Raw genomic sequence first — 15,262 nt, 5'->3', positions numbered from 1 at the left:
ATTGACACTTCTGACTTTATTTTATTTAGAGGCACACCGCAGAACAGTCCAACGAGCCTCACTGCTCAGCAACACAGCTCGTTAACACTAGCCTAATCACAGAGCAATTTACAATGACCAATTAACCTACTGAGCTGTATTCTTTGGAATGTGGAAGGAAACTAGAGCACCCGGAGGAAACCCACATGCAAAAGGGAAGGACGCAGGACCTTCTTACAGATGACACGACGCCCCTTGTGATGTGCGTGTGACAAATAAAGCTGATCCAGTCAGGTAATTAATGCAATGTAGTGCCAGTTAGCTGGTGGAAAACAATCTCGATCCAGCACCAGCAGCACAAAACTCCAATGGTTTTAGCATCGAGAAATGCCCCAAGCCACTTTTAAGGACAAAACACACTGACGTAGTGGCACGAGGTGGGTATTAGGGCAAGTGACCAGACGGTCAGTCAGCGATGTGAATTTTAAAGAGCATCTTAAAGGAGTGAGGGGTAGAAAGCTTCATGGAGGGAATCCAAAGGTATGTTGTCAATGAGGCATTGAGTATCCACTGCAGATTATGGACGGTCCCAAGCTCAGATGCTAAAGGAGGAAGGTTAGGCATGGTGGTAGCAACCCCATCCCGTAAAAACCCAGAGCCACACAAACACTGATGGAAGCTCCGGAGAACTCACCCATAGGTCAGGAGGGATCTTCGAGGGTGGACAGAGGACTCTGGTGAGCTGCTGTTGGCGGCCGACACCCCTGTACAAGTGATGGGCTTAGGTAAGCAGGTCAGGGAGTACAGGTGGGGATAGGTGAATGAGAATTAGGTCACAGGCAGCAGCGCTTCAGAGTAGGCCAGGTTTACGCAGGTTCGAAGAAGGGTACACGGTTGGGAGGGTGTTGGAAGTTACAGAGGCATGGGTGAGGGGTTCATCTACTGGGCTGAAGCAAAGGGAGAGATGGTAGATGAAAACTGAGAATCACCTCTCTATCCAGGTATTCGCTCAGCTTCTCCGTCTCATTCAACAAGGCCACATTACACTTCCCCCTGAGAAACAAAACGGCACAATTAGACTGATCCAGGTCCGCAGTCAGCTTTGTTAAAGTCCACGGGAATATACACGCGAGATTCTGCAGACGCGGGAAATCCAGGGTAACAGCCACAAAATACTGGATGAACTTATGATCTCAGCAGGTCAGGCAGCATCTATGGAGGGGAATACCGAGTCGACTTTCATCAGGACTGGAGAGGAGCAAAAGCCAGATGGGGGAGTACAAGCTGTCGGGTGATAGGTGAGGGGGAAGGTGGGATGAAAGAAGAAGCTGGGAGTTGATAGATGAGAGAGACAAAGGGCTGAAGATGGAATCTGATAGGAAAGGAGGGTGGACAATGGGAGAAAGGGAAGGAGAGGAAGCAGAGGGAGGAGATGGACAGATGAAGAGGGAGAGTGACACCAGAATGGGAAATGAAAAAAAAGAGCATAGGTGGAGAACATCATTCACCAATCACCTCCCAGCTTCTTACTTCGACACCCTCCCCCACTCTCCCATCTTCCCCCTCACCTATCCCCCGCCAGCTTGTCTTCCTTCCCCTTCTGTCCCCTTCCTTGCCAGTCCTAATGAAGTGTCTTAGCCCGAACGGCTGACTGTTTAGTCCCCTCTGTAGTCGCTGCCTACCTTGCTGAGCTCCCCCAGCGTTTTGCGTGTTGCCATGGGAACACACCACCAACCTGGGCATTCATTTCCAGCGGACATTTAATATCATTGGCAACAGAATGGATTCCGTGTTGCCTAGACTAGGCTTTTGAAAGATGAAGGCTTGTCGGTTCTGGTAGGCACTAAATCGAGATCCTGGCTTCACGTTCCTCAGCGCCAATGTGTTTCTAACTTACACAGTCCTGGATTTTTAAATCCCTGAAGCTTTGCACTGCCCTCTCTGTGTAACCTCATCCAGACCTTGTGATCCGACGCATTCCTCCAGTTCTGATCTCTGGGTCATCCCCAATTTCCATTGGTCTAGCACTGGCAACCACATCTTCAGCTGCTGGATCATGCTCCCTATATTCCTTTGAGGCTCCTCAAAACCCATGACTTCAGTCACCTCCAATACTTCCATTTTTTAAATTTAGAAATGCCCTTCCAGTCCAAGGATCCTGCATCGCCCAACAACATTGTGACAAATTAAGCTACCAACCCGTGCATCTCTAGAAGGTGGGAGGAAACCCGGGCATCACAGGGAGAATGTACGGACTCCATACAGACAGCGGAGGAATCGAAGCCAGGTAGCTGGCACTGTAATAGCGTTATCCTACCCTTTCACCCCAAATATCTCCCACACAGTCAAAAATTGGCCTCCCAGTAATTAGAGTTTGGTTCATAACTCTGAGACTAATGCTATGAAACCAAAAGGAATGATAGCCCAGCAGTTAGCGTGACACTATTACAGCTCAGGGCATCAGATTTCAGAGTTCGACTCTGGTGTCATCTGTAAGGAGTCTGTACGCCCTTCCTATGACTGCCTGCATTTTCTCTTACACTGGCTAGTAAGTTAATTGTAAATTGTCCTGTGATTAGCTTGGGGTTAAATAGGTGGGTTGCTGGGCGGAGCAGCTTGTTGAGTGACAGGGCTATATCTCTAAATAAAAGGAGGCTGGTCAGCTTTTTATCTTAAACAAGGACAGGAAAGGACAAGTAAAACTATGAGCTTGATGCTCACCTCAAACTACACTTGAAGGCAGACTGTTTGGGGTACCTAAAGCATCTTACTGAACCAGAGTCAAAAGCTTATGGAAGACAATATGACATCAACTACCAGCCAAGAGTCTTATAATGTAAGATACATGTAAGAAATTTTATACCAGGAGCCTTGTGTAATTGGTGGCGAAATGCTGTGGTGAACTGCAAATCAGCAATTGCCAGTGGCTGTTGGTGGAGTTGGATCTACTGAGAGACCTGCTACTTGGGGACTAGGATCTGCTTGGAGGTCAGTTATTGGTCTCCAGATCCCAGTGGCACTCAGCAAGAATTGTCCCTGCTACTTAATACTTCACTCTTACTTTGGAGGAGTTTTGAGAGAAAAGATCTGTAAGTTGTTTAGTACGTTTCTTTTTAAGGATTATATGGGTCAGCACAACATGGAGGGCTGAAGGGCCTGTACTGTGCTGTGATGTTCTGTGGTAGCAAGATACATGCATGAGGTAGTAATGTGGTGGATGCGCAATGTCAGTAAACACTAGGGTGTGCTACAGCACTGGGCTGGCCTTTGGCTAAACACTAAATTACATGAGGCAATGAAATTACCCCCTTATGTACACAAATTCAAAGCATCACCAAGAAAGAATTAGCATTTGGTACATTACTCTAAGTCTGGAGGACACTTAGTGGTGAGTATCCGAGTGTAATGGAGAGCGTATTAACTGCCTGCATCACGGCCTGGTATGGAAACACTAACGCTTTTGAATGGAAAACCCTCCAAAAAGTAGTAAATTCGGCCCAGTCCATCACGGGTAAAGCGCCCTCCCAACCACAGCGCACATCTACATGAAAGGCTGTCGTAGGAAAGCAGCGTCCATCATCAGGGACTCCCACCTCTCTTCTCGCTGCTCCCATCAGGTTTACGGTACAGGAGCCTCAGGACTCACACCACCAGGTTCAGAAACAGTTACTACCCCTCAACCATCAGGCTCATGAGCAAAAGGGGATAACTACACTCACTTGCCCATCCATTGAGATGTTCCCACAACCAATGATCTCACTTTAAAGACTCTATCTCATTATCTCATGTTCTTGTTATTTATTGCTATTTATTTATATTTGCATTCGCACAGTTTGTTGTCTTCCGCACGCTGGTTGATCTTTCACTGTTATAGTTACTATTCTATAGATTTGCTGAGTATGCCCACAAGAAATTTAATCTCAGGGTCGTATGTGGTGACACATATGTACTCTGATAATAAACTTTACTTTGAACATCAAAGTTAATGCTATGAAATTAAAGCAAATCTTGATGTGACTGTATTTTAATAGGATAGCTTGTTATGACACATAACAAGACCTTGATTGGACCTCAGCTGAAAAGTGTGATCAGTTTTAGTTTTTCTTTTGAAAGATTAATTTCCACCTCATTGCCAGATTGGCTTGGTGACATAGCAATCAGTATCATCATGGAGCCAGCGTACAACATTCCCTTGGCCAACCTCTTCCAGACTGCCCACACAAATATCTTTTTTTCCCACTTCTTTTATGTCTATTTTCCACCTTAAATGTGTTTCGGGGACTGTTAAAGCCTGTGATTTACGCTTTGGAGATCATTTGAGTGAACCGGCGCTTTGCTGTCTCTGAGAAGACTCCACGAAGCGAGCGTGTACTTGGCCTCGATGTGAAGAATCTTCGAGACAGGGCACAAGACAATGTTCGACTCCATTTCACCGGTTAAAGTGTACTTCCTTAGAAGGTTGGCGTCATTCAATGTCTGTAGTGAGATGCTGAAGATGTTCTATAGGTCAGTTGTAGAGAGCGCCCTCTTCTTTGTGGTGGCGTGTTGGGGAGGAAGCATTAAGAAGAGGGACGCCTCACGTCTTAATAAGCTGGTAAGGAAGGTGGGCTCTGTCGTGGGCAAAGTACTGGAGAGTTTAACATCGGTAGCTGAGCGAAGGGCGCTGAGTAGGCTACGGTCAATTATGGAAAACTCTGAACATCCTCTACATAGCACCATCCAGAGACAGAGAAGCAGTTTCAGCGACAGGTTACTATCGATGCAATGCTCCTCAGACAGGATGAAGAGGTCAATACTCCCCAATGCCATTAGGCTTTACAATTCTACCGCCAGGACTTAAGAACTTTTTAAAAGCTATTATTAATGCTTTTTGAGATAGTGATTTAGATGCATATCATATTTTTTTACTGAGTTAAGTATTGTATGTAATTAGTTTTGCTACAACAAGTGTATGGGACATTGGAAAAAAGTTGAATTTCCCCATGGGGATGAATAAAGTATCTATCTATCTATCTTAATCGCAGATTAAAGCGTCGAGGAAGATTGAGACATCGAGGCGAACGTGGAAGGCGACTGAGAGTTCAACGCCGATTGCCTTTCCTTCTGATTGCTGCCGGAGGAATCAGTGAGCAGCCTATTGCTGTGTGGCTCACTGTGGCAGGCGGGTAGGCCTCTCTGCCTCGTGTGGTGTCCCTCTTTTCTTTGGACGAATGTCGGTGATATCTTGATTCTGTGTTTATAGACTGGGAGCGGGGGTGGAGGGGAGTTGGGGGTTTTGGGTGTTGATGATTGGGATGTCGTTCTATTTTGTTGTGCAAAGGGGGTTGTTTTTTGGGGGTCGATGTTCTTGTTCCGTTTTGTGCAGGGATGGGAGCGGGGGTGGAGGGGAGTTGGGGTTTTGGGTGTTGATGATTGGGATGTCGTTCTATTTTGTTGTGGGTGGGGTGGGTTTCTTGCTTCTCGCTGAACAACTTCCATGCTCTTTCTTTACTATCTGGAGAAGACAAATTTCAGAGTTGTATATGGACACATGCTTTGATAATGAATGAACCTTTGAAACTTTGTTTTATGGGCCAGTGATCAGGGGTTCAATTCCCGTCACTGTTTGTATGTTCTCACCCATTCCTTCCCACATTCCAAATGTCAGAATCAGGTTTAATATCAGTTATCTTTGTCCTGGGTGATGGGGGCCCTTAATGATGCGACGCCACCTTTTCTGAGGCACCGCTCCCTGAAGATGTCCTGGATACTATGGAGGATAGTGCCTACGATGGGGCTGACTCTCTGCAGCTTACTTCGATCCTGTGCGTAGCCCACCCCATACTAGACGGTGATGCAGCCGGATAGAATTCTCTCCAAAATTGTTACGGAAACAGCAATTATGTATGGGTTAGGAAATTGTGGGTATACTAGGCTGACGCTGGAGGCGTGGTGACACTTGCAGGCTGCCCCAGCACATAATCAGTGTTGCTCGTTGGCATGAATGACACATTTCACTGTATATTTCCAGTTTCACGTGGCAAATAGAGCTATTACTGTAAATAAAGCTCCTCCAAGAGGACCACAACCTTGTCGTAGGGTTTGGCCCTTGCCTGCCTCAATGACCCAGAGAGCTGAGTTGGTTGGAGTCAGGGCTTTACGCTTTGGCTCTTGGTAGGGTCACTCATGCCAAGCAGGTCAAAGGGTAGAGGCCAGAATATGAGTGGTATACCAGTCCTCTAGGTTTGGGGGGTTCAGCTTAGGGCTAGCAACTCTGACTGGTAGAACAAAATTGTTCTGGAAACAGCAATGAAGAATTCTTCTACACCATATTGCCACGGTATTCCTGAGTCTCCACCTGGGACATACATGACTGACAGTGGTGAAAACTAAGCTACTGATATGATGAAAGAAGCCAAGAATAGCGCCAGAGATGGAGGACCTTCATCACTGCCCAAAATGCCAGTGGGCGGTAAGTAAATAAAGCCCTACTCAAACTAGCTGGTCCCTGTAGAAAAGTATAGACACAAGAGGCACTGCAGATGCTAGAAATCTACAGCAATACACACAATGTGCTGGAGGAGCTCAGCAGGTCAGGCAGCATCTATGGATGGGACAAACAGTCCACGTTTCGGGCCGAGACCTTAGAAAAGTAAGTCTAAGCTTCATAAAATAATAAGACTACATATTTTTATATATTAATAGCAAGGCGTGGTAATAGTTATTGCACACAAGTTCGCAGTCACCATACTCTTAGATGGCTATGATTTTAAGTCGGGTTCTCAGCTTCTCCCAGGAGATATCAGGTGGAAACCCTGCAAGACCATTATACGAGGGGTGATTGATAACTTTGTGGCCTAAGGCAGAAGGAGTCAATTTTAGAAAACCTAGCACTGTGGCAACCCACATTCTGCACAGGCGAACCGGCTCACAAATAGCCAGCGCGCGGGGGGAGACTTTGGTAATGCACCTCTGACATCATTTCCACCCGGAGAGGGCGGGCGCTAGGGATTAAATGCCAGCGCCGTGAAGTTTGAATAAACTAGTCTCGAAACGACTTACCGACTGCGTGTCATTGTCTCCAGCTCTGTATGTAGTACATCGCTACATTGATGGTCCAAACGGGATTTGGACCAAAGATGACCAACTCTTCACCTGTCCATGCAGTTTTGCTAAAACTGCCAACTTTCTGGATGCTGCGACCACGCGTGTGGTTTAGCCAAGCAGAAGCCCAGTTCCAGATTCAGCAAATATCTTCTGATTCCACGCGTTACTATCACGTGGTGAGCGCCTTTGACCAGGAGACGGCCACCCAGGTTGTGGATTTCATACAGTCGCCCCCGGAAGAAGGCAAATATGAAGCATTCAAAGCGCTGCTCATTGGGACCTTTGGCCTCTCGTGGCGTGAGCTGGGTGCCCGCCTGCTTCACCTGGACGGTTTGGGAGGCAGACTGCCGTCAGCATTGATGAACAAGATGCTGGCCCTGGCTGATGGACACAAGCCCTGCCTTATGTTCGAGCAAGCGTTCCTGGAGCAACTGCCCAAGGACATACATCTGCTGCTGGCCGATGCAGATTTCAGCGACCCCCGGAAGGTGGTGGCCCGGGCAGACGTGCTGTGGAAAGCCAAGAGGGAGAGCGTGGCGTCCGTCGGTCAGATTACCAGGCCACGCGCCCAACAGCAGACCAGACCAGGCCCGGCAGGGGTGCGCACACAACACAGAGGCAGGAGTGAGGAGGCCAGTGAACAGTGGTGTTTCTACCACCAACGGTGGGGCACAGAAACCCGCCGTTGTCGCCCGCCCTGCAAGGGCCAGGGCCAGCTGCTGCTAATGACTGTGGCGGCTGGCCACCAGGACAGCCTCTTGTCTGGGACAAACAGTTGGGATGCCGCTTCTTGGTTGACACCGGAGCGGAGATCAGCGTCACCCGCAACAGGAAGCCAGGACCCACCCTGAGGGCCGCAAACGGCAGCACAATACAGACCTATGGCACCCGCACAGTGCAGCTGCAGTTTGGCGCCACCCGGTTCACGTGGGACTTCACACTGGCCGCCGTGGCCCAACCATTCCTGGGGGCGGACTTCTTGCGAGCTCTCAGCCTGCTGGTTGACTTGCAAGGGAAAAGACTGGTACATGCCGAGACTTTCCAGACGTTCTCCCTGGGTGAAGCCAAGTTGCCGGCCCCACACCTGGACTCCATCACGCTGTCAGACAACGAATTCACCAGAATCCTGGCGAACTTTCCATCGATTCTGGCACCGCAGTTCACGGCAGCCATGCCCAGATACGGGGTTCAGCACCACATCCCGACCAAGGGACCACCCCTCCACGCCCGCGCACAAAGGCTCCCCCCGGAAAAGCTCCGCCTGGCGAAGGAGGAGTTCAAGAGAATAGAGGAATTGGGGATCGTACGGAGGTCCGACAGCCCATGGGCCTCCCTCCTGCACATGGTGCCCAAAGCAGCCGGGGGTTGGAGACCATGTGGCGACTACCGCAGACTGAACGAGGCTACAACTCCAGATCGCTACCCTGTGCCGCACATACAGGACTTCGCAGCAAACCTGCACAGGGCAAGAATATTTTCCAAAGTAGACCTCCTCCGGGGATACCATCAAATCCCGGTGCACCCTGAAGACATCCCCAAAACAGCACTCATCACCCCGTTCAGCCTGTTCGAGTTCCTCCGAATGCCGCTCGGCCTGAAGAATGCCGCACAGACGTTCCAGCGGCTCATGGACGTGGTGGGACACGACCTGGACTTTGCGTTCATGTATTTGGACGACATCCTTATAGCCAGCAGTAGTCGTCAGGAGCATCTGTCCCACCTCCGCCAGCTCTACTCCCGCCTGAGTGATTTCGGCCTCACGATCAACCCAGCCAAATGCCAGTTCGGTCTCGATACCATCAACTTCCTGGGCCACAGGATTACCAAAGACGGGGCAACACCTCTGCCCGCCAAGGTAAACGCGATCCGCCACTTTGACCGGCCCAACACGATCAAAGGCCTACAGGAGTTTGTTGCTATGGTGAACTTCTACCACCATTTCCTCCCCTCAGCAGCCGTATCATGCGCCCTTTGTACACCCTGATGTCGGGTAAAGGCAAGGACATTACTTGGGACGAGGAGGCCGCGGCCGCTTTTGTTAAAGCCAAGGAAGCCTTGGCAGATGCCGCAATGCTGGTGCACCCCAGAACGGACGTTCCGACCGCCCTCACGGTGAACGCATCTGACACAACAGTAGGTGGGGTGCTGGAGCAGCTCATCGAGGGGTGCTGGCAACCCCTGGCATTCTTCAACATGCACCTACGACCACCTGAACTCAAGTACAGTGCTTTCAACCGGGAGCTGTTGGCACTGTATCTGGCAATCCGTCATTTCAGGTACTTCTTAGAAGGCAGGCCGTTCACCGCGTTCACGGACCACAAACCGTTGACCTTCGCGTTCACGGACCACAAACCGTTGACCTTCGCGTTCACGAAGGTGTCCGATCCCTGGTTGGCTCACCAGCAGCGTCATCTGTCCTACATCTCCGAGTACACGACGGACATCCAGCACGTCTCGGGAAAGGACAATGTCGTGGTGGACGCACTCTCCAGACCAGCTGTCCAGGCCCTGTCCCTGGGGGTGGACTATGCAGCACTGGTGGAGGCGCAGCAGGCAGACGACGAGATGTCCAGCTACAGGACCACAGTCTCGGGTTTGCAGCTGCAGGACTTTCTCGTAGGCCCAGGTGAGAGGTCCCTCCTGTGCGACGTGGCTACCGGCCAACCTTGCCTCATCGTCCTGGCAGACTAGAGGCGGCGAGTTTTCGACTCCATACACTGCTTGGCGCACCCATCTATCAGGACAACCGTCCGGCTGGTCTCCAGCAAGTTCACTTGGCACAGACTTCGCAAGCAGGTCAATGAATGGGCCTGAACATGCGCGCAGTGCCAAACAGCCAAGGTGCAGCGGCACACTAAAGCCCCGCCGCAGCAGTTCAAACCCACCCACCGGAGGTTCGACCACATTCATGTGGATATCGTGGGCCCCCTACCAGTGTCCTGAGGAGCATGGTACCTCCTAACTATGGCAGACTGGTTCACGAGGTGGGCAGAGGCAGTCCCGCTCACCGACACATCTGCCGATTCCTGCGCCTGAGCACTGATTGCAACCTGGGTAGCATGCTTCGGGGTACTGGCCCACATTACCTCCGACAGAAGCGCCCAGTTCACCTCCAGCCTGTGGTCAGCTATGGACAGCCTTTTGGGGACACAGCTGCACCACACAACTGCCTACCACCCACAGTCGAATGGACTAGTGGAACGCTTCCACCGTCACTTGAAGTTGGCTCTCATGGCCCGCCTGAGAGGACCTAACTGGGTGGACGAGCTTCCCTGGGTCCTCCTTGGAATTCGCACAGCGCCCAAAGAGGATCTGCACACCTCGTTGGCCGAGTTGGTGTACGGCGCACCCCTGGCCGTCCCAGGAGAGTTCATACCAGCCCCAAGGGGGCAAGAGGAAGAACCCGCAGAAGTCCTGGACAGACTATGCGAAAGGCTCGGCAACCTGGCCCCCGTGCTGACTTCACAGCACGGACGGACCCCGACCCATGTACCCAAAGACCTGCAAGACTGTAAGTTTGTGTTTGTACGAAGGGGCGGACACCGGGCACCGCTACAGTGGCCGTACGAGGGGCCGTTCAAGGTGATCAACAACAATGGGTCCACGTACGTTCTGGACATTGGGGGGAGAGAGGAGGTTTTCACGGTGGACCGACTCAAACCAGCCCATGTGGACTTGGCGCAGCCGGTCGAGGTTCAGGCACTGCGGCTCAGAGGCAGACCTCCCAAACAGAGGCTGATCCAGACTGTGGACATTGGGCGGTGTATCGCAGGTTCTGGGGGGGGGGGGGGGGTGTTATGTGGCGACCCACCTTCTGCGCAGGCGAACTGGCTCACAAATAGCCAGCGCGCGGGGGGAGACTTTGGTAATGCACCTGATGTCATTTCCGCCCGGAGAGGGCTGGCGCTAGGGATTAAATGTCAGCGCCACGAAGTTTGAATAAACTAGACTCGAAACGACTTACCAATTGCGTGTCGTTGTCTCTAGCTCTGTATGTAGTAGATCGCAACAGCACATTTATTTTTCAACATAGTCCCCTCCTACATTTACACACTTAGTCCAGTGGTCAGGGAGCATACGGATCTTGGACCTCCAGAAAGTGTCCACAGCAGGGGTGATTGATAAGTTCATGGCCTAAGGTAGAAGGAGATGAGTTATACAGCTCTCATTACATGCGCATGCAGTTCTACTCATCAGTTACTAACTCATCGGGGTGATTGATAAGTTCGTGGCCTAAGGTAGACGGCGATGTTATTAATTTCCAACTTTCTGCATAATCACTCAAAGAGTTAAACTGCATGTGCATGTAATGAGAGCTGTATAACTCATTTCCTTCTACCTTAGGCCATGAACTTATCAATCACCCCTGCCGTGGACACTTTCTGGAAGTCAAAGATCCGTATGCTCCCTGACCGCTGGACTAAGTGTGTACATGTAGGAGGGGACTATGTTGAAAAATAAATGTGCTATGTTTTCTAAAATTGGCTCCTTCTACCTTAGGCCACAAACTTATCAATCACCCCTGGTATGTAGGAGCACAAACAGGCCATTCAGCCCATCAAAACTGTTCCAGCATGGCTCCATTCCTCCACCTTCTTCACATAACCTTTGCCACACTGACGAATCTAGAATCTATCAGCCTCAGCTTTAAATATACCGAATGACTTGCCCTCCACAGGCATCCGTGGCAATGAATTCCACAGATCTGCCACTTTCTGGCTGATTAAAATTCCTCATCTCCGCTCTAAATGGGTGTCCTTCTACTGAGGCTGTGCCCTCTGGTCCTAGACTCTCCCACTGTAGGAAACATGCTTCCCACATCCACTCTGTCTAGACTTGCAATATTCAATAAGTTTTACTGAGCTCCCCCCACCCCCTGCTCATTGTTATTGTTACGTACCTGTGGGTATCTTGTGCCTGTCACATGACCATGATGTAATTGAGGCTCTGCTGGGCATGATGTAATGGACTTGTGATGGTGGAGTGATGTAATTTTCCCGCCAGTAAGAGGTCATGTGATAGGTTTTTTCAATGGGGTATAAAAGGAGAACTCCTCCCTGTGACGCAGGTCAGTTCCTGGTTTAATTCGTCAGTGACTCCGTTCCACTGCGTATTTGATGTTATGACGCAGTTTCGTTTTAAAAGCGGAGTTTTAATTTCTGCTGTAAGAATCGTTGTGCCGGCAGTTCTGAAAATCGCTGTCAGTTAAAGTCCAGTTGGAGAGTGAAGAATTTACTGAAGTATGGAAAACCCGAAGGATTGAGAAAAGTTGGTGTTTTCGACGGTGAAACAGGTTCAACCTTATTTAATCTTCGTTCGGAAGGAATTAGTAACCTGCAATCCGAGATAGTCCCCGCTAAAGAGCAGAAAGGACTGGAGCAAGGTTCGCCAAGGAAAGGTCAGTGCCTTTGAGCCGTTTTATTCCCTTCATCGTAATTCCTTCAGACAAGGCATACTTCGGCTGGGACCGGCAGTAACGTCGTGATGCCGGTGAGGAATTCGTTACTCCCAGGAAAACCTCTCCTAAGTGACTGTGTAAATCATTTGGACTTTTGCATTACTACTTCCAAGAACAGTTCGAGCTGCCATATAGCAGCCAACTTTCCAGTTAAGTTAGTCGTTTGTTTACTTTTGGTTTTTTTTAAGCAGTGTTTAATAAATGTTTTATTTTGTTATAAAAAAACCTGTCTATATTCTACATTGATTGTTGCTGAATCATAACATTATAAACCCTAGCAAGTACAAGTCCAGAACCACCAACTCTCCTCATACGTTAAACCTTACTTTTCCTGGATCATTTTCACAGACCCTTTCTGGACCTTCTCTCGTGTCAGCACATCTTTTCTTAGGTATGGGGCCCAATGCTGCTTACAATACTCAAAGTGCGGTCTGACCAATGCCTTATAAAGTCTCGTGACTTTCAGAAGGGGTATGGGAGAAAGAGGTGGAGGTGGAATAAACAGAGATCCAACACGGGGTGGAGGGCCAAGTGGCCTCAGAAAGAATATACCACCCCCCACTGACAGGACTTATTGCTCCAATGTTGATAATAAAGCAGTTTATTAATTGGGGATTCCCGGCCCACTGGAAGAGGTCATTATGTTCTTTAAAGAATCTGTTCCCCTTGAACGTGGGCTACCACACAGGAATGACAGGTCAAGTGAGAAGGAAAACAGGTAGGCTTCCTGCCCTGCCCTGTGTACGAATATGAGAGCACAGGCTTTGGGGAATAAGTCATGATTGCAAACAAAAGAAGTTCAAACCGCGCTCTCTAAAGTTTTTACGTTATTCCACTCTTCACAGATCCGATCCCCTGACAAACTATAATTTCTGTGCCCCTCCGGCGGATGATGCCAGTTGGCGAGAGTTACCCAGTTACCTGATGTGTGTGGCTGGCAGCGATTCGAACTGACGAGAGAGGAAGAGCTCTCGGTGTTTGAGCTGATGCCGCTCCTGATCCACCAATGTGGGCTGCTTCGAGTCCTCTTCAAACTCTCCTATAGGAAGACACTCAAATTACACAGAATGTCCAGCAGAGAAAGACCACCCGGCCCCTCTGGCTCTGTTCCAGTGTTATACTCCACACCGGCCTCCTCCCACACCCTCATCATCAGTCTTCTATTCCTCTCCATGTCGTGGCGCATTGCCATTTCTTTAGCATTTGTCTGGTTTTTTTTTAAACCAGACTGAGTTGCTAGCATGACACTCAACCCAGCACAGATGGAAAGTGTGCAAGAAGCCTACCAGATTCGAGCCCAGGACCACTCACCTCAAAGTCCAGTGCCATTACACCACCAGCTGGCATTTTATTCCTCTCTCTCTCTCACCTTCTCTCAAACACACCTCTGATGAGTGGGGGAGCGGGTCCACATTCCCTCGTCCTCCACTCCCCACTCTCGCTCCCGTCTAACTCTGCTCTTCTCACCTGTCCATTACCTCCCCTAGTGCCTCTTCTCTTTCTGTTTCTCCCATGGTCCACTCTCCCTTCCTTACAAGAGTCCTCCTCCTTGTCATTTAACTTTTCCACCTATTACAGTCTAGCTTTTTACTTCCTCACCCACCTGGCTTAACCCATCAGCTAGCTTGTCCACTCTCCCCTCATGCCCCCCCCCCCCCACCTTATTCTGGTTTCTTCAACTTCCCTTCCAGTCCAGATGAAGGGTCTCAACCCGCAATGTTGACCGTTCATTCCCCTCCATAGATACTATCTGACCTGCTGAGTTCCTCCTGCACATTCACGTTACTTCCTAGGGAAAGCTGCTTCCTCTGAATACTCATGGATTTGTGAAAAACCCCCTTACGTAGCGGCCTATAGTCCTGGACTTCCCCATATGAGGAAATACTTCCCTTTGCTCTACCCTCGAGAATACCTTAATTTTAAATCCCTTTATCAAGTCTCTCCCTTGTGAGCGCCCCATTCAAGAGGGGAATTCACCAATCCAAACAGTTTGGTGTATTCTTGTAATCAAAATGAAACAAGTAATTTCTCCCATGCCTCAAAACCACAAGGACATGAACCTAGTTGAGCAACTGATACAAATTCTATTGAAACAGGCACCATGTTTCTATTTTAAATCATGAATTCACTGAAAAATGCTTCACCAGGAGGCTTTAATTTATTTATTTAGAGATACAGCCCTTGCAGCCCATTGGTTTAATCCTAATCATGGACAATGTACAATCGATATATCTTTGGACTGAGGGTGGAAATCCATGCACTCAGAGGGCATCAGAACAGAACTCTGAACCTCGATACCCCGAGGTGTAATAACACCATGCTAACCTCTATGCCAATTCTTTAACTTGAACGCTCCTCCCGAATACAAATGGAGCATTGTGAAAGCTTTGCATAGAACTGAAAGAGTATCAACATTGATAAAGCAGTAGTAACACACACAAGATGCTGGAGGAACTCAGCAGGTCAGGATGGGAAAGAACAGTCATCATTTCAGGTTGAGACCCTTCATCTGGACTGGAAAGGAAGAGGGAAGAAGCCAAAATAAGATGGGGTAGGTGGGGGAAGAAGAATAACAATTTCCAGGAATAAAAAGTAATACTTTGGACTGCACTGTGCAAGTGAAGAGTAGATTCTAGTTCCATTTTCATCACAAGTGATGTCATCTCTGGGTCTAAGGACGGCATACACTTCCTCTATTCAGGAAGTATCACTCTAGATCTCAAGTGCACAGATCTTGGC

The 15,262-nt window shown here is 49.2% G+C and overlaps 1 protein-coding gene across 3 annotated transcripts in view; it reads right to left on the bottom strand.

The window, feature by feature from the left end:
* The window catches only part of mta2 (metastasis associated 1 family, member 2), a 113,886-nt gene that overhangs the window by 42,295 nt on the left and 56,329 nt on the right, over nt 1-15,262 (bottom strand). For all 3 annotated transcript variants that reach the window (XM_073031407.1, XM_073031405.1, XM_073031406.1), the window contains exons 4-5: nt 13,445-13,562; nt 969-1,032 (exon numbers count right to left, since the gene is read on the bottom strand). In XM_073031407.1, coding sequence (XP_072887508.1) covers nt 969-1,032; nt 13,445-13,562 — 182 coding nt within the window. The remainder of the gene's footprint in view (nt 1-968; nt 1,033-13,444; nt 13,563-15,262) is intronic.

This window comes from Hemitrygon akajei, chromosome 28 (genome assembly GCF_048418815.1).
Source record: "Hemitrygon akajei chromosome 28, sHemAka1.3, whole genome shotgun sequence".
Classification (NCBI taxonomy): domain Eukaryota; kingdom Metazoa; phylum Chordata; class Chondrichthyes; order Myliobatiformes; family Dasyatidae; genus Hemitrygon; species Hemitrygon akajei.
This window is presented reverse-complemented; position numbering and strand designations above follow the sequence as displayed.